The sequence below is a fragment of the Melanaphis sacchari genome, unplaced genomic scaffold (genome assembly GCF_002803265.2).
Source record: "Melanaphis sacchari strain LSU unplaced genomic scaffold, SCAv2.0 Contig174_pilon_pilon, whole genome shotgun sequence".
Taxonomy (NCBI): Eukaryota; Metazoa; Arthropoda; class Insecta; order Hemiptera; family Aphididae; genus Melanaphis; species Melanaphis sacchari.
In genome coordinates, this window is record NW_020270814.1 from 639333 (window position 1) to 655185 (window position 15853).

At 32.7% G+C, this 15853-nt stretch overlaps 1 protein-coding gene across 1 annotated transcript in view; it reads left to right on the plus strand.

The window, feature by feature from the left end:
* The window catches only part of LOC112592403, a 20611-nt gene extending 6279 nt beyond the window's left edge, over nucleotides 1-14332 (plus strand). Inside the window, 10 exon segments of the mRNA XM_025336433.1 lie at nucleotides 553-732; nucleotides 2434-2607; nucleotides 3223-3400; nucleotides 5407-5675; nucleotides 6518-6645; nucleotides 7244-7511; nucleotides 8083-8299; nucleotides 10455-10755; nucleotides 11476-11688; nucleotides 13552-14332. Of these exon segments, the coding sequence (XP_025192218.1) occupies nucleotides 553-732; nucleotides 2434-2607; nucleotides 3223-3400; nucleotides 5407-5675; nucleotides 6518-6645; nucleotides 7244-7511; nucleotides 8083-8299; nucleotides 10455-10755; nucleotides 11476-11688; nucleotides 13552-13674 (2051 nt within the window). The 3' untranslated portion in view covers nucleotides 13675-14332.
* The last annotated feature ends 1521 nt before the right edge of the window (nucleotides 14333-15853 follow it).

A 15853-nucleotide genomic window follows, 5' to 3' on the forward strand; every position in this document is an offset into this window, starting at 1 on the left:
TATCGACGAAAACTCTGGCCATTTGTTCGCGGCGGTAAACGGTTCGAGGCTGGAAATCCGAAAGCGAACACCGGTAGAACGAACGCGTTTGAATTTTACGTTTCCGATCAACTTACACGGCCGATATCGCCACACCTATAAGTTTTCTTTATTCGATTTAGCAACATCGTTACCTCTCGGGAGAGTCCAATGTCGTCGATGGTACCTACACAGAGAAAATAATGCGGCGGCCAGTGACGCTAATGGTATTGTCTTCGACGTGTCCTCGTGTGAGATGCACCACTCCCAGCTCGAATGTCGAGTGAATGCGAACCTGAACGCTATGTAAGTAGGAAAACACATTAACGCACGTGTTGTCGATCGCCGGCGTCTAAGTTTGGCTGAAAATACGATCGTCATCCCTTTATTTTTATAGTTATATTATAATATCGTCGATACGACCGCGGCATCTAATTATTCCGGTTGTGTGATGTCTGCGAAGCCACCATTATTCGCGCGCGCCAATTTCGTTCCGGAGCGTTATACTGTGTTTGTGGCGCGAATAATATATAGCAATACGTAACTGAACGAAGTATTACCGTAGCGAACACGTGACCGGCGTCGGTTCGGCCGTCGTCGTGCTAGAACCGTCCACTTCGGAGGAACCGCATCGCGATGACGCGCACAAACCTACCGACAACAAACTTCCCGGCAAGCCCGCGCAGCCCGTCAAGAAGACCCCACAACAGTCAGGTAAAAAACTATTGCACACTGCACAACGGTTTTTAAGGTTAACGCGACGAGTGAGCAACAGGGGAACCGGAGCCCTCGCTTCGCCTTCCCGCCCTCGGGTCAGGGTTCTGAACACGAGCCGAAATACCGGAAAATCAAACAAGATTTGATGTCCGCGCGGGTCCGAAATCAATTTTTTCGATTACTTTTCTCTTTTTTTTTTTTTTTTTACTTTGGTATAATCTGTGTATAGGTGCATGTGATTCTCACACGTTCAAATAGGTAGATGCCTATAAAAATTGGTGGTTTGAGTTTTGGCGCGGGTGTTTATTCAATTTTTTATTTTTGATTTATAACTGAACTGATGTCTGATGATTATTATCATTATTAAAAATATGCAGAATGTATTAACCATGTTTTGCATATTTTTCATGAACAGATAGATGTTTTAAATTTTAATTGTAACCAACTAAAAAGGCAAACAAATTTTACGCGCCTGCAATATCTTCTATACGCTCAGTTACTGTACACATAAGACTCCAATTTTCTATACTAATTATATTTTATATTCCTAAAAAAATATAATTTTAATTGGACCATATGGTATAGTAACTGTAGAATAATTAGTATTCTAAACAATTTTTGTTTTCGATAAAAAAAAAAATGTAAATATTGCGATTTTTTTTATAATTTTAACTTTAGGGCTAGCAATATGAAAATAGATGTTATTATATTATTGTAGGTTGCATTATACACTAAAAACACGTTATTTCGGTATATTTTTGTGTGTTAATTATATTATAATTAATATCATATTAGACAAATTGTTTAATAATTAGTAAAATTATACTTTTACTGAATTACATATTTACATCCGGTATAAATGTATAATTATCATTAATATAATATGGCTATTTATATATTATAAGATATATACTTACTATAATATATATATATATATTTAAAACAATTAAGACAATATAACATTTATAAATATTTTGTCACCGTGACAACGTAAAATATATACATTTAACATAGATATCTATTATTATTCACATCTCATTTGGTGAAATCGTTGTTTTCACATTGTCGTGAATATTAAATGTTCTTCACATGTGTAATATGTCGAAGGAAAGAAATATTTTCAAATTTTGAAGTTGATATTATATTCCTAACCTATACACTAACACTTTTATAAACTTTGCAAAGTAGCAATAATTTGTATAATATTCAAAATATCAACTTTTCGATAAGTGGACCTAAAATGGTGTATTGGTAGGCTAGATTAACTCTCCACGACTCTTACTCAATTTTTTTCTTGAAATCATCTGTTTAAAAAAATGAATATATTTTAGTAAAGAGGCGAAAGATTTTTTCGATTTGAAAGGGAGCCGGAGTTAAAAAATGAATACATTATTAATATTTATGAAATTCTCAATAATATATTAAAGGTAATCATTGACACATCACATGTTTAAAAATCAAAATATCATAATAATAATTATTAAGCAATCATGTCATGAATACGTATAGTGACTGTAAAAACTTTATATTATATATAAATATGTGTGTGTGACGTGTGTACACCATTTATTTAATTTATCAATGGACAGATATATAGTTTTGTTATTTGGTACAATCTAACGTAAAACACGTTGATATATAATTATTAATTATATTATATACATCGTTGGCTATAATCAGAAATTAATGTTTTTGTAGAAGGATTTCCGTATTATTCACGTCCAGGAATCGTACTGGACGATCCGGAATTCAAACCACACATCGGAGGGCAGAGACGTCCCATCCAAGTGCAGGTACCCAGTAAAGGTGACGTGTTCGATATAATGGTATCCGCCATACAAGGACCAGGTGACAAGCCAGCACTACTCAATCGTAAGTGTATATTATTATATTGAAACTTATGAAAATACATCCAACTAGTCACCAGAAAATCTTATATTGCCAAAGCTGTGCATTTTATGCATTTCCTGGGTTTAATAATCAATCACTAAATTGATCCACACAATTGGTCCATTAAAATTTTGAAAACCATTTAATTAATCAGTTTTTATGCTACCCGACATAAAATTCACAAAAATTATGCAAAGTATTGAAATAAGTATTCATGGACTTATACTATATTGTTAAACAAATATCGATAAAACTTAATTACATTTACAAAGTAACTAATAATATACTTGAAATTTGAATACATTTAATTATCACATCCCTAGTGATTGTGTATTGATATTATTAATTGAGTATATATGCACCAGATTTACAAAATCGAGATTCTAAAATATTACAGATAGTCATTGTTTTCGATCATCACCTATCTATTACTATCAACACTCGTTAAACAATGTGATTTGTTGTATTTTTATTTGTTTTTTCAACAATTTAGTTGGTAACGTAATCATTTCTTGCAATAGATTTCGTAATTTAATCAGAAGAAGGTCTTTATTATTATTATTTATACTCATGTGCTTCTCGGATTTTTTTTTTTAGCTGATGAAATATCTCCGTCGGGCGTCGGAAAAGGAGAAGTGTCCGTGATAACGTCGGCAGAACCGAATCAGCAGTTCGTGTCCATCGACGGTAAACGCACGTACATAAACTTGTTCGGTTCAGCGGAACCAACCGCGGTGGCACCTCAGTCCATAAAACCGACCAGCGCTGCTTCCGGGTGAGTGTAATAATTATTGTATTAATTAGCTTATTCATAATATATTGGCATATTGCACTTAGTTAAATCTTTCACTCAATCATTGAATGATACAACCACACTAAGCACTGACGTTTCTCTAAATTTTGACTTTATGCATTTGCACATATTTTGTTCGGAAGGTAAATAAAGAAAATCTGATCGCAGTGTATAAAATTAATATTTTTAGTGTATATTTAGATTTTTATCTCTAATTGTGTATCTATATCAAATATAAATTATTGTGTGTTTGTCACTACTTAGTAATCCCGGAAACTACAAAATTTATCGAAGCAATAATCACAAATTAGAAGAAATTAATATTCTCGTTTGTTTTTGTTATGATTGGATTTAAGTGTAATTAATCAAATAAATAAATAAAATTCTTTACGGAAATACGACGTTTGCCGTGTCAGTTAGTAAAGATCTTTTGTTTTATCTAATCTAATTTTAATGAAATTACAAAGTATCATGTTTTATCAAATTAGTTAGAAAATAATTAAAAATTAAATTTAAAAAATTTTTCAAGTGCATTTATTATTTAAGTTTTTTAGCGCATTAACTCCCGAATCCCAGCGACCTAGTTATTAAATACATGATTTATACGTGGGTATACTGACTGCTGGTAAACAGGCTGTAAAATGAATATTTTCATTTGATCTAAATTAAACGCATCAAACAGCTTATAACGGAATATGAGCTATTCAATAATTAGGAAATTAGTAATTAGTAATCACTATATGAATATCATACAATATAGTCGTTACTGTGTACATGGATCCACTTAAAAATAGATAGACGAGTAAAACTATATATCGCATAAATATAGTAACGCGCTCGTGGACAAATTTAATGATTGTTTTTAATGTATTTCCTGGTATAATGATGGTCGGGATACTTTCTCTCAAGACGGTCTGAATATAATCTCCAAGGTCCTTAAAAAGTGTTCCGAATCAAACTTGTAGTCTACTGTACCAAATATTTCGTCGCGTTGGCGCGATAAAATATTATAATAATATACAATTATTATTAACGATCTGTCAAATATATAATATATTTTTAATTTTCTATTCATACTGTCCACAGACAATTTAAATTGTTACTAAATTATAATATACACTGCAATATATTTATTTATATTCATTATGTTGATAGTTGATACATAGAAATGTATTTTAAAACCTCAAATATCTGTCGTTCATATCTAATGTTTCAACTTCTATTATACATCTAACATCATAATAATTTATCGAGTATAGAATTATAATTTAACTACAAACACCAAAATAAAAATTTTAAAATAGTATGGGATCACATTATTCTTCCATTAAACGTAACATATTAATATATAAAATAGTATATTATAATCACTAAAAATAGTGTATACTATTGAAGGTTAGGTTTTAATTAAGGTTCGGGACTTAATGCATTTAAAATATATCATATATGCACAAAAACGTAGTAAAAAGAATATGCATTATCGAAAAATATATAGTTTAATTTTTCTATTAAAAAGAAATTTGAGTATATTATCATTAAGAACTCATTACAAACAAAATAAACCACAATATTTTTATTAAAATCAAAATACTCGTAATATAAATATTAAATACTAATATTGATAAAAAATAAAAAATAAATCTCGGTTTTTTATTTTTTCAACAGATATTTAAAATTTAAATAAATTTTAATTAAGTTAAAATTATGTTTATATAAATTATCATGATAAGAGTGTAGTTATAAAATATCAAGTAATTATAGTATCCAAATTTTCTGGTAAATCCAACTCTTTAATTTATTCTCCATAGACGATAAAATTTATGTTATTATTAGCATATCATCAAAATTCACGTTTTTGTTGAATAACTTTTTCAACTGCGAATGCAAACATTTTATTTTCTATTTTTACCAGTTAAATAACATTTAAAATATTTTAAATTATGATAATTGAAATATTTTAATATTTATTTTCGTTCGTTCTATTTCAGATCATATTCGGTCAGTCAAGTGCTGCAACCACACGGCGCGTCAAATGCACCGGGATCACTACCGCCGTCGCCGCCAAGCGGTGGCAAACCGTCAGCGCCAGCCTGGAAACGACCCACACACCCACCAGTAAGGATTGACACTTGCATCGTGGGCGATGATACGACTTGCGATGCGGCACAACATGAAAGGTGCCGCACCGAGCTCGGCGTATCCTCGTGCCTTTGCAGGCCCGGGTACAGCAGACGAAAGCACCGGGACCCGTGTCACAGTGAGTATTTAATGTTTGTTCTTCTATACTATATTAAATTTTTATCTTGTTTATAGCCTTATAGGTACGTTCAAATTTTATAAAATTCTTTAACGTAAAGTAATATTATCATACTCATTATTCATCTTAGCGAAACGAATCCGAACGACAACATTTTTGATTTATAAACATTATAATTTACATCGAAGATCGGAAGGTCTGAAAATGTTACTCTGTAAAATGCGGTAGAGTTATTTTAGGGCAATAGTATTTCGATAAGTTCCTAAAAACGTATATATATATATGTGTGTGTGTGTGTGTGTGTGTGTGTGTGTGTATTGTAACAATAAAAATGGATGGTAATCATGCGTCTCGTATGAAATGGGTTTGTTCTTTTTGTAAGTTTCGTGTCTGTTCTGACACATTCCGAATATGGGACGCTTTTTATGTTATTTTTAGAAGATGGTCCCGTTTAAATCCCGTTATCCCTATAAAATTTTGCCTCAAAGAAAAAACTTGAGCACAAACAATTAAAAAAACTTTTTGCCGTCTTCATATCGTCAGTGATATTAACATAAGACAATTCGTACGATCATCATTCATCATCAATTCTAAATACACGTCGTCTAACAATAATCGGCTCTTATCTCCAAAATATCTTGAAAGTATAAAATTACTTAATGATTTTCAGGTTTTTTGTTAAAGCTAAACCAAAATATTTTTTATTCCGTTTTTTTCGTACAAAATAATATGGTCACTGCAGGTTAGAGTGATAAAAAAAAACCTGTTATAATATACCTGTTTTAATAATGTCATTATTATTGCATTTGTAAGTACCTACTTTTATTCAACAATTTTTTCAGGAATCGTATCCATCGTTTTTTCGCTACGCGTTGATCGGTTATACGACAACAAGATCACGTGGACAGACAAGTACAAGGATTCCGAGACCCAAGAGTACCAACAACTTGAGCACGAAGCAGTTAGAGCGGTAAGGGTGCAATCACTTGTTACGAATATATTATATATTATACTATATATTTTTAGTTTTTACACAACTGATTGCCTAGTGTCGACAAGTATCGAATAAATAGCACTTTTCATTATTTTTCGGTTAAATATATGCTCTATCATAAGTAGTTTTATAAGACAATCGTAAATATTTCTAGTTTATGATCCATTAACGGGTTAGCAGCAACCTGCGTATCACGTGACTCGACTCGTTCTTTGTATTATAAAAAAATATGAAATAATAATAAATAATAAGCTAAATAATAATAGGTTATTGTTATAGATGCAGAGGAAACGGAGAATTGTAATCGATCTATGTCTTGCGATTTTTTCTCGGTTTTTTCTTTTATGCAACAGGTCTCCGATATTAGTAGTTGAACTCCGTTCTGCCAAAACTCACTTCCGACACTGATTAGTTATTCATAAATATAAGTAGTAAATTTTATTTTATTCGTTTAAGTTTATACTTTAAAAACACATCGTCCCAATAAGAAATTCCTTACTACGTGCCCTATACTTGTAATATCTACCCAACAAGTAACGAGTAATAATATAAATCTAAAATATTTATCTCACAGATCGATTCGGCGTTTTCAATGACACCATTTTCGGATACTTTTGTCGGCGTCAAGATCAACAACGTTTACGTGTCAAAGACGACACCCGGCATGCCGGTCATGGTTAATGCCACGGTGCAATTGACGGAAAACGCAGAACACTTGCGGTCGTCCGTCAAGCAGGACGTGCAAAAACAGCTGACGGGCGCGCTACAGAGGCGCAACAACAACGTGGGCACCAGCGGCCTATGGGTGGATTCGCCGGCCGGCGCCATATCGCAACTTCACGGTACAACGCCATCATTACTTACTAATATTCATATATAAATATGAACTTACTTGAGCAGACAACACGTACAATAGTCATTATATTATGCGGTATTGTAGAGGGTAGTTACGGATAAATTAGAATTTAACGATTATCGTAAATATTTCATTTGAAAAGTTATTACAAATATCATAATTTAATTTTACTAAAAATTTCAAGCATAATATAAATAATACCAACTTGCATGTATGAATAGTTGTTATTTTGGTAAATAAAACAAATAATGACAATCTGTAAAAAAAAATGATTATTTATATTTTAAAATATCGAGCCTATAACAAATATGTAGGTACTTATTACAAAAATGTTAATTTTTAACCTGTATAATTTTCATACAGAAAATAAGAAATATTCAAATTTCATATAGCTCTGAAAAATGCCCCAAATTTCCATGTTTTCTGTAATCTGCAGTCAACCTAACCTACACGTACACGTGTATAAATACATTATAACGCCATATAATATTATTACGTAAAAACGTCATGCGCGTTGTATTGTACCCATTATATTTTTATATGTGATTCGTTTACAGATCTTGATGAGTGTAATAGTCCGGAACTGAACGATTGCCATCCGTTGGGCAAATGCACGAACGTGTTCGGCACGTTCCAATGCGCGTGCCCCGACGGCTACAGGGATCCTTGGATTGGAAACGCTCAGCGCAGCGGCCGGACTTGCGAGACGTGTGACCCAGGCCAGTGCAACCTCCGAGGAGAATGCTTTTTCCAGGCAGGACAGCCGGTGTGCAAGTAAGTACCCACCATTACTACATACGATATAATCATGGTTTACAAATCTTTCACTTAAAATCTTTTGGATTTATTGTGTTTTATAATCGACGAGATCATATTATAATAATATAGGATAAACGGATAGATACTGTTTGAGTCATTCGAACATTTACCACGACTTCTTGCACCCCCTCGCCATCTCCTAAACGCATTTAGAAAATGTGAATAATTACAGCGCTATTAACAAACAATATATAATACGAATGATCGTCGTCTGCACAACCCAATCGGTGTAGTTATTAATCATTGCGCAATTTGACAATTTTTGTAAGACGATGAAATTTTTGTACAATTTCTGTGTTATTTCTACAAAATAATAGTGTTAAACAAGTACATAAATATAGTCACGATAGATGGGATACGGTATCCAAATTCTCCCTACCGAAATTAAGCCAGTATAATAAATAATATGCGATGGGTATATTTCGTTGTACTCAATCATGTTCGCATGCAGCGCCGTCATTTACAATAGGTAATAATATACGCACCACTTGCGGAAGTCGGAATTACCGTTTTACACGGTTATACGTAGTTCATAAAAGGCGATAAGGCTACAAGGCGCAGGACGTCGGCAAATCGTCGACGAATCATCGTCACGACAATGAAATGTGCGGTCGCCGTAGGAACGACAAAAAATAATTGTAGGTCAGTGTGTAATAGTCGTCGTTATAGTCGTGGTCGATGATGAATAATATACATACACCGCACGCCAACGTCAATTATAGATGCCCACGAAAATTCATAGGTATAACATCTTTGCGATAGCCGGTTAATTGCACGAGTGCACAATATGTATGTGTGTGTGTGCCGTGTGGTTAACGGTACTTCGAATGTATTACTGTGTCGCATTAAATGATTTTAAAACATTTTTCGTATCAATGTTCCAATATTTTTATTTTTTTTTTAACTACATAATATTATATTATATTATACAACTAAACATTATTTGCCTGAAGAAAATACGCTATTTTTAATTTTAATACTATTTTTACGGAACAACACGGTGTAAATTTTTTACATCGACTTTTTCATAACTTAACTCTGAATTCAATACCATTTCGCTAATAATAATATCTTTGAAAATTTGTGAACAAAGACACGTGTGGTGTGCAGGACTAAATACAATTGTACAATTGAACATGTCCACGTTAATAAAGCATAAGGGGAGTCTAAAAAACGATTTGTTTACAATTTCACGGGTTTCTAGAACGACTAGAACATTCCGATAGAAGAATATACAGAAACGTTCTAAATAATTTTATTTGTCACAGTTTTTACTGCATATTAGTAATATTAGCATATTGTACTACATATATACAATTGCGGCGTGTAAGCATACACCTGGCTTGTACGTAATGATATGCAGAAGTAGTTTTCGTTTAATTTAATTCAATTTGTATATTATATTATACAGGCAGTACAAAATTTCGACGGTATTCGTTTTCCTTTAAATATGTATAATAATAAACAACCAGTTGAATTTAAAATTTTAACCAAACAGTCTTAATGTCTTTCAAAATTCAAGTCAATTATATCGCTGTCTCTATCAACGTTAAAATACGCGTTTAAAAAACCACATTAGTAATCGTAACAAACGTGACATTCGATTCGAGTGACCACAACATTTTCATAAAAAAAAAAAAATGCAAAATAAATTGTTGTCTGTCAATAAAATCGTATCAATCCGAAAGTCTCGACCCCCCTCCCCCCTCGCTGCCGATATACTTTGCAGGATATTTTACGTATGTACTGCAAACGCATAATATATTATATAGGACTATGTATATACCTATATTATATGTTATTTATCGCGAACCATCGCGGTCGTTTAGGGACCTAACCAAAAACAACGCAAGAATAAAAAACATCACGTGAATAATGCGACAAACACGTTTACCGCGCCCGCGACCGAAAACGCTTTCGGTCAAGTATGGGCAACCCCACCAATGCATATACGATTTAAACGATACAATACGATTTATGTACTCGTTTTTTATCATTATTATCATTATTATTATTATTATTATTATTATTATTATTATCATCGTTATTATCGTCATTATCGTCATTATCGTCATCTATATACACCGCTGATGTTCGTCTACCGTCGCAGGTGTTCGGGATCGTTTTACGGGTCACAGTGCGAGATCGACGGCGAAGTGCTGAGCGTGGCGGTCGGCTCGTCCGTGGCCGCCATATCCATCATCGTGCTGACGCTGGTGTGCCTGTGCGCGTGGAGTCGCCGCTGGAACAAGGAGCAGAAAGTCGGCTCGCCCGTGTTCGGGTACATGCCGACCGGCGGCAGCACTGTGAAAACGCCCGTGATCGGCGGCCCGCCGTACCAGGTTTCCATCGAGGACCGCATGAGGTGGGCCCAGATCGCCGATGCCATGGCGCACGCCAACCACTATGCCGTGAGTATAAAACATAATAACATTAAAGTGTGCTTAAAACGTGTACGCGATGTAGAATTGTTGTTTCGCGCCATACCGCCTGCTGCTCGCGCGGTTAACGTCGGCTGGCGGCGATGCCACGGTTGTCGGTTATTATTTATCGCGTTTCCGGAAAATATAATATGTATTTTCGTAGAGTCTTTCCGACGCGCTCGGGCGATTAAATTAAAAAAAAAAATAAAATAAAATAAATAAATAAATATTTCAGAATCGTAGCTCGTAGCTCGTTAACGTCGTCCCATAGCCTCCCCACCCCCTCCAATCGTAATAGACGATATTGGCGACACTCGTTCGAAATTCATACCGCGAGACTGGTTACGATCAAATAATACCTACGTAGGTATATCCATAAATATCACACAGAAACGCGTTTGCTGATCTGTGTGTGTGTGTATTGGATTCGGGTTAAAAACTTTTTGTCGAGTGTATAGTCATAGTGTAGTGGAAACGGAAACATTCCAGTTGCGATGCGCCTCGTACATCATCGGTGATGGAAACCGGATATTATTATAATTACAGACGATTGTTTCAAACGATAAATAATTACACTATCGCGATAATATCGCGACGGTCGTCTTACGAGGCGCGCAAAATGAATTCCGACTGCGTTCCTCGTTCTCTTCCAATAATAATAATAATGACTCTCGTGTCCGTGTACGTAATCCGTCGATTGATTTTCAGCCCGAACCGGTAAACGGCACCATGCGGTCGAACATGTTCGGGTACGCCGGTGCACCGATGCCGCTGCCCAGGCTCCGGCCGCCGGGCACGAGCACGATTTCGCATGCATTCCGCACGCCGGAGTCGAGCACCAGTGAAGAAGAGGACCGGACCGACCTGCTGGGCCGCAGCTTTCAGACTTCGTCCAGACCGAAAAGCAGATCTTCCTTGGCCGTGAGTATATAATGGATTATTATTTGTTAGTCAATTGTCACGCGTTTATGTTATTCCTTGCACGACACGCGCGAATACGGCGTAGTATGATGACGCACTCATGATCATCTGCAGAAAAACGTTTTAATCGGTTGCAAGGGCAAGAGAGAGAAGAGCTTTTCTGTAGCAAAACCGTGAGGAACAGATATCGTGTTTAACAATACCTAGTCAATATTATTCCTGGCTTAAATTATATCTAGTTACAGAATTTGAAGAGTTATTATTTGTGACCGTTCGATTATCTATAAAAAAGTTGAGGCCCTCTTCCGTTTTTGGAGAAAGTTACCGAATAAGATAAGAATGTAATAGAATAATTTCCAGTTTTCGCAAAAAATCGAAAAATAACTAAGAAAATAATGTATACCTATTAGACAGCATATACACAATAAATTATATTATTATACTATAAAAATAATTTTTCAATTGTAGTGTTCGTTGAAAACGTATAAAAAACTGATGACAAATTGGCAACTATATGTCTTTATGTGACTCAATCTCGTTGCGTTCTAATTCTCCACAGAGTATTGTTTGTTTTCTTTTATAAACGTTTACTAATAATAAAGTTTTGGGAAGAAAAAACTCTCGACGAAATCGTTTTAAAGATTTATTCTCAAACGTATTTTATTCGTAAAAAAATCCATAACTTTGTTAATTTAACTAACGTTTTCAAGCGTAGCTACTTGTTTAAAAAAATTAAAAAAATTATCTAGATGGACATAAAAAAACCGTCTAGTCATCGGTAGAATGACATCGGACATATTTTCTACGTTAACATTAAACAAAGCATAATGGTATATCTTCATCTAGACTGATTTTTTTTTTTTTCTTAAATATTTTAATAACTTGATGGTTATTACGGGCCGATTGCTATTCATCAGATCGGTAGAACACTGTTATTATTGGTATTTCATAACTGTTCATATAAAACGGTAACGTGCCCTATGTGTGCATACATAAATATATAATATCGTACGTGTTAAATAATATGGAATTTGTCATAAGAAAATTTATCGATTCCACGTAGATGAATCTCCTTCGAGACCTTCACGCCTTGAATGATATTAACATTATAATATAATAGATACGTACAATCTATATTAATAAGCATTTACAAAGTCATTTTATTTTCGTGTCATGGGAATTATTTTAGTGGTCTACACCCATCCTCAAATCATTGTTACAGATTTTTAAACCATTATCGGATTTACAGTCAGGATTCAAAAAATCCGCTGTTTCGAACTACAGTCTACATAAATACATATATATATCATTTATAAATACTTAAATAAAGTTCGAGGAAAAAACATTATAATTTCTGAAAAATATGTTTAAGTAGTTAAAATAAAATAAATTATTTATTAATAGTGTCATCAATAAAAGTGTATTTATTAAATTCAATTATAACTTCTAACTTCTTTTCTTATATTATATTAGTACATATAACTATGTGACTACGTATACTTCGATCATACATATTTAACGAAACACAGACATATATAACGATATACCTAGTCATGCTACAATCGGGAAATTAATCAATAAAATTCATCAAGAATCGAGTATTTCTAAAAATAATAGTAAATCCAATAAAATTTCAGGTGTTATGTTAACGAATTGTTGATAATGACGAACAAATAAATATTTTACTATAGTTTTAATCTATTTTACTTTTTTATACTTCATAAATAATTATTAGCATTTTTCAAACGTAGTATATTTTATCATTAATTTTGTTCTAAGTTTGACCTTTATGTGACGGTCTCTTTAGATCTTTCCTTATATTATTATCTGTACTAATTGTTTTTTTTTTTCACCTACATACAGAATCAGAGCGGAATTTACTACGACGTGGATTATGAACAACAGCAGGGCGAAATGACGTTCTCGCCCGGTTGCATTCCGCTGAGCACGTACACCATTGGCAGCCGCTCAAACTACTACCGATGATGACGATGACGAATATACCGAAGAACGACGATTATGACGAAAATCTCGCAAAACAGTATAGATGATGAATATCGCACGTGTACTGTATATATTATGTTATTATTATTATTATTATTATTATTATCATCGTTTAAGCGACACAGACTGAGGACACAAAACGCGTTTACTCGTAATCCAATAAAATAATAATAATATACCTACACTGTTATTACTGTACACCTTACATATATAGATAAATATATATATATATATGCCATTTATGAAAAAAAACCAAACGTGTAATAATAATTTATGTTAATTATAATTATATTTTTATGTTAAATGTTTATACGCATGAGCTAGTATAAAAATAAGCATCCGAACAGTGCTATGTTTTTATCATGAATACAACAATATTATAGTATACCTGTAAAAGTAATAGTATAGTTAATTCAGTTAATTGTAACATAACTATTTGGACTTTTCGCACTTTGCGTTTTCGGCGTGACGTCACTGACCAATTGACTTGGTGATGCCACCCCGAGAGCGGCTGAGACAGTGCAGTTATTATGATATGATTATGTATAACTGTATCAATGACGTTGCACGATTAAATAATATGTAATAGGTACTTATGTCCGTTTAATACATAGGTATTATATGTATTCGCAAATTAGTAAATATTTTTAAACATAAAATCTTTGTACATAATATATAATAATACTATTAATGTATATGTATGTAAAATAATAAACGCGGAAAATGTCCGAAAGATCTATATAATTTCATATACGTATTATATTATATACCTAGATTATTGTTAATATTATGTAATATTTACAGTGAAAAAAATCACGACACTCTAGCGCGTTAACGTAGCAATGTTATATATAGATAGTTTCGTCCATTGATCGAAGTCTTGATATATTATATTAACGTTTATCGATAGACGAGTGCCATAAAATGTCTGCACACATTCGAAATAACAACATTATGATATTATGTTTTAAGTATACCTATACAAGTTTCCTCAATACTATTTTACTTATTTTTTTTTTTATTTATCATATGTATACGATTATTAATTATTGTACTGAAAAAATTTGGTTACTGGATTTTCTTCCTTCGTTTTTTATTTAGTTTCACCATACCAGTAAGCATGTTTTACAGTACTTAAATTAGATCGAGATCGACTATAAAAAAAAAATAATAAATAAAAAATTTTCAACAATCTTTAAGTAAGGTGTACATACTATATTATTTATTAACATTTTTTTTTTTTTTAAATTTTATTATTAATGTTTAAGGCTCTGTAAGCAACAACTTGAATCATATAAAAATTTGTATTATTAGCTAATAATTTTATAGCTAATTATATTTATTTATATAATAGTATTATAAATTGTATACGTGTTATGTAGTTTAAAAAAAATATATATGTTTGTATATTCGCTATAATGTTCATTTAACGAGTTTTATTTTAAAAAATGTGAACGATTAATGAATAAATAGTTCGGATATGAACCATTATTAATAATCTAACACAGCTAAAATATTATGTTCTACCTAAAATAAAGTCCGGCCCACAGTTTTAAACTCGGTAACTAGCCGGTTTTATTTTTTTATCCGGGCCTAGGGCATTTGTATCATCACTAAAAAACATATTAATTATTTTAAAATATGATTTTAAAATACATAATGCATACATAGATATACCTTAGAGTACTCTATGAAATATATCTACTTAAGATTTCCAAAACTTAGAATCAGATAAACGTGTTTTATATTATACCTATACTTAAATACTTATTGTACTGTATAGCACATACAGTATAATTAGACCAAAATAGAATAGCACAGTCTATAATATTCTATAATTGATAAAAAAAATAGACGATCTATGGCATAATTTAATAAGAATTATTCTATTTTTATTTGATCCTATGTAGTATTATATGTACTCATTTCGCTTTTGGAATCAAATATTATTCATTTCACCATCGTTTGCTGTATTTATGGCGACTTGCAATTCTTCATCAAGATGAAACGGTCTTACACTCGCGCGACCTCCTGATTTCGAAATTAGCACATTATTATTTAATTTTGTAATATAATAATGCATTATGTCAGACTAGTGTAGACAACCGAGAAACATTCAACCTATACATGACTGCAGATGCGTCGATAACTTCATTATTAT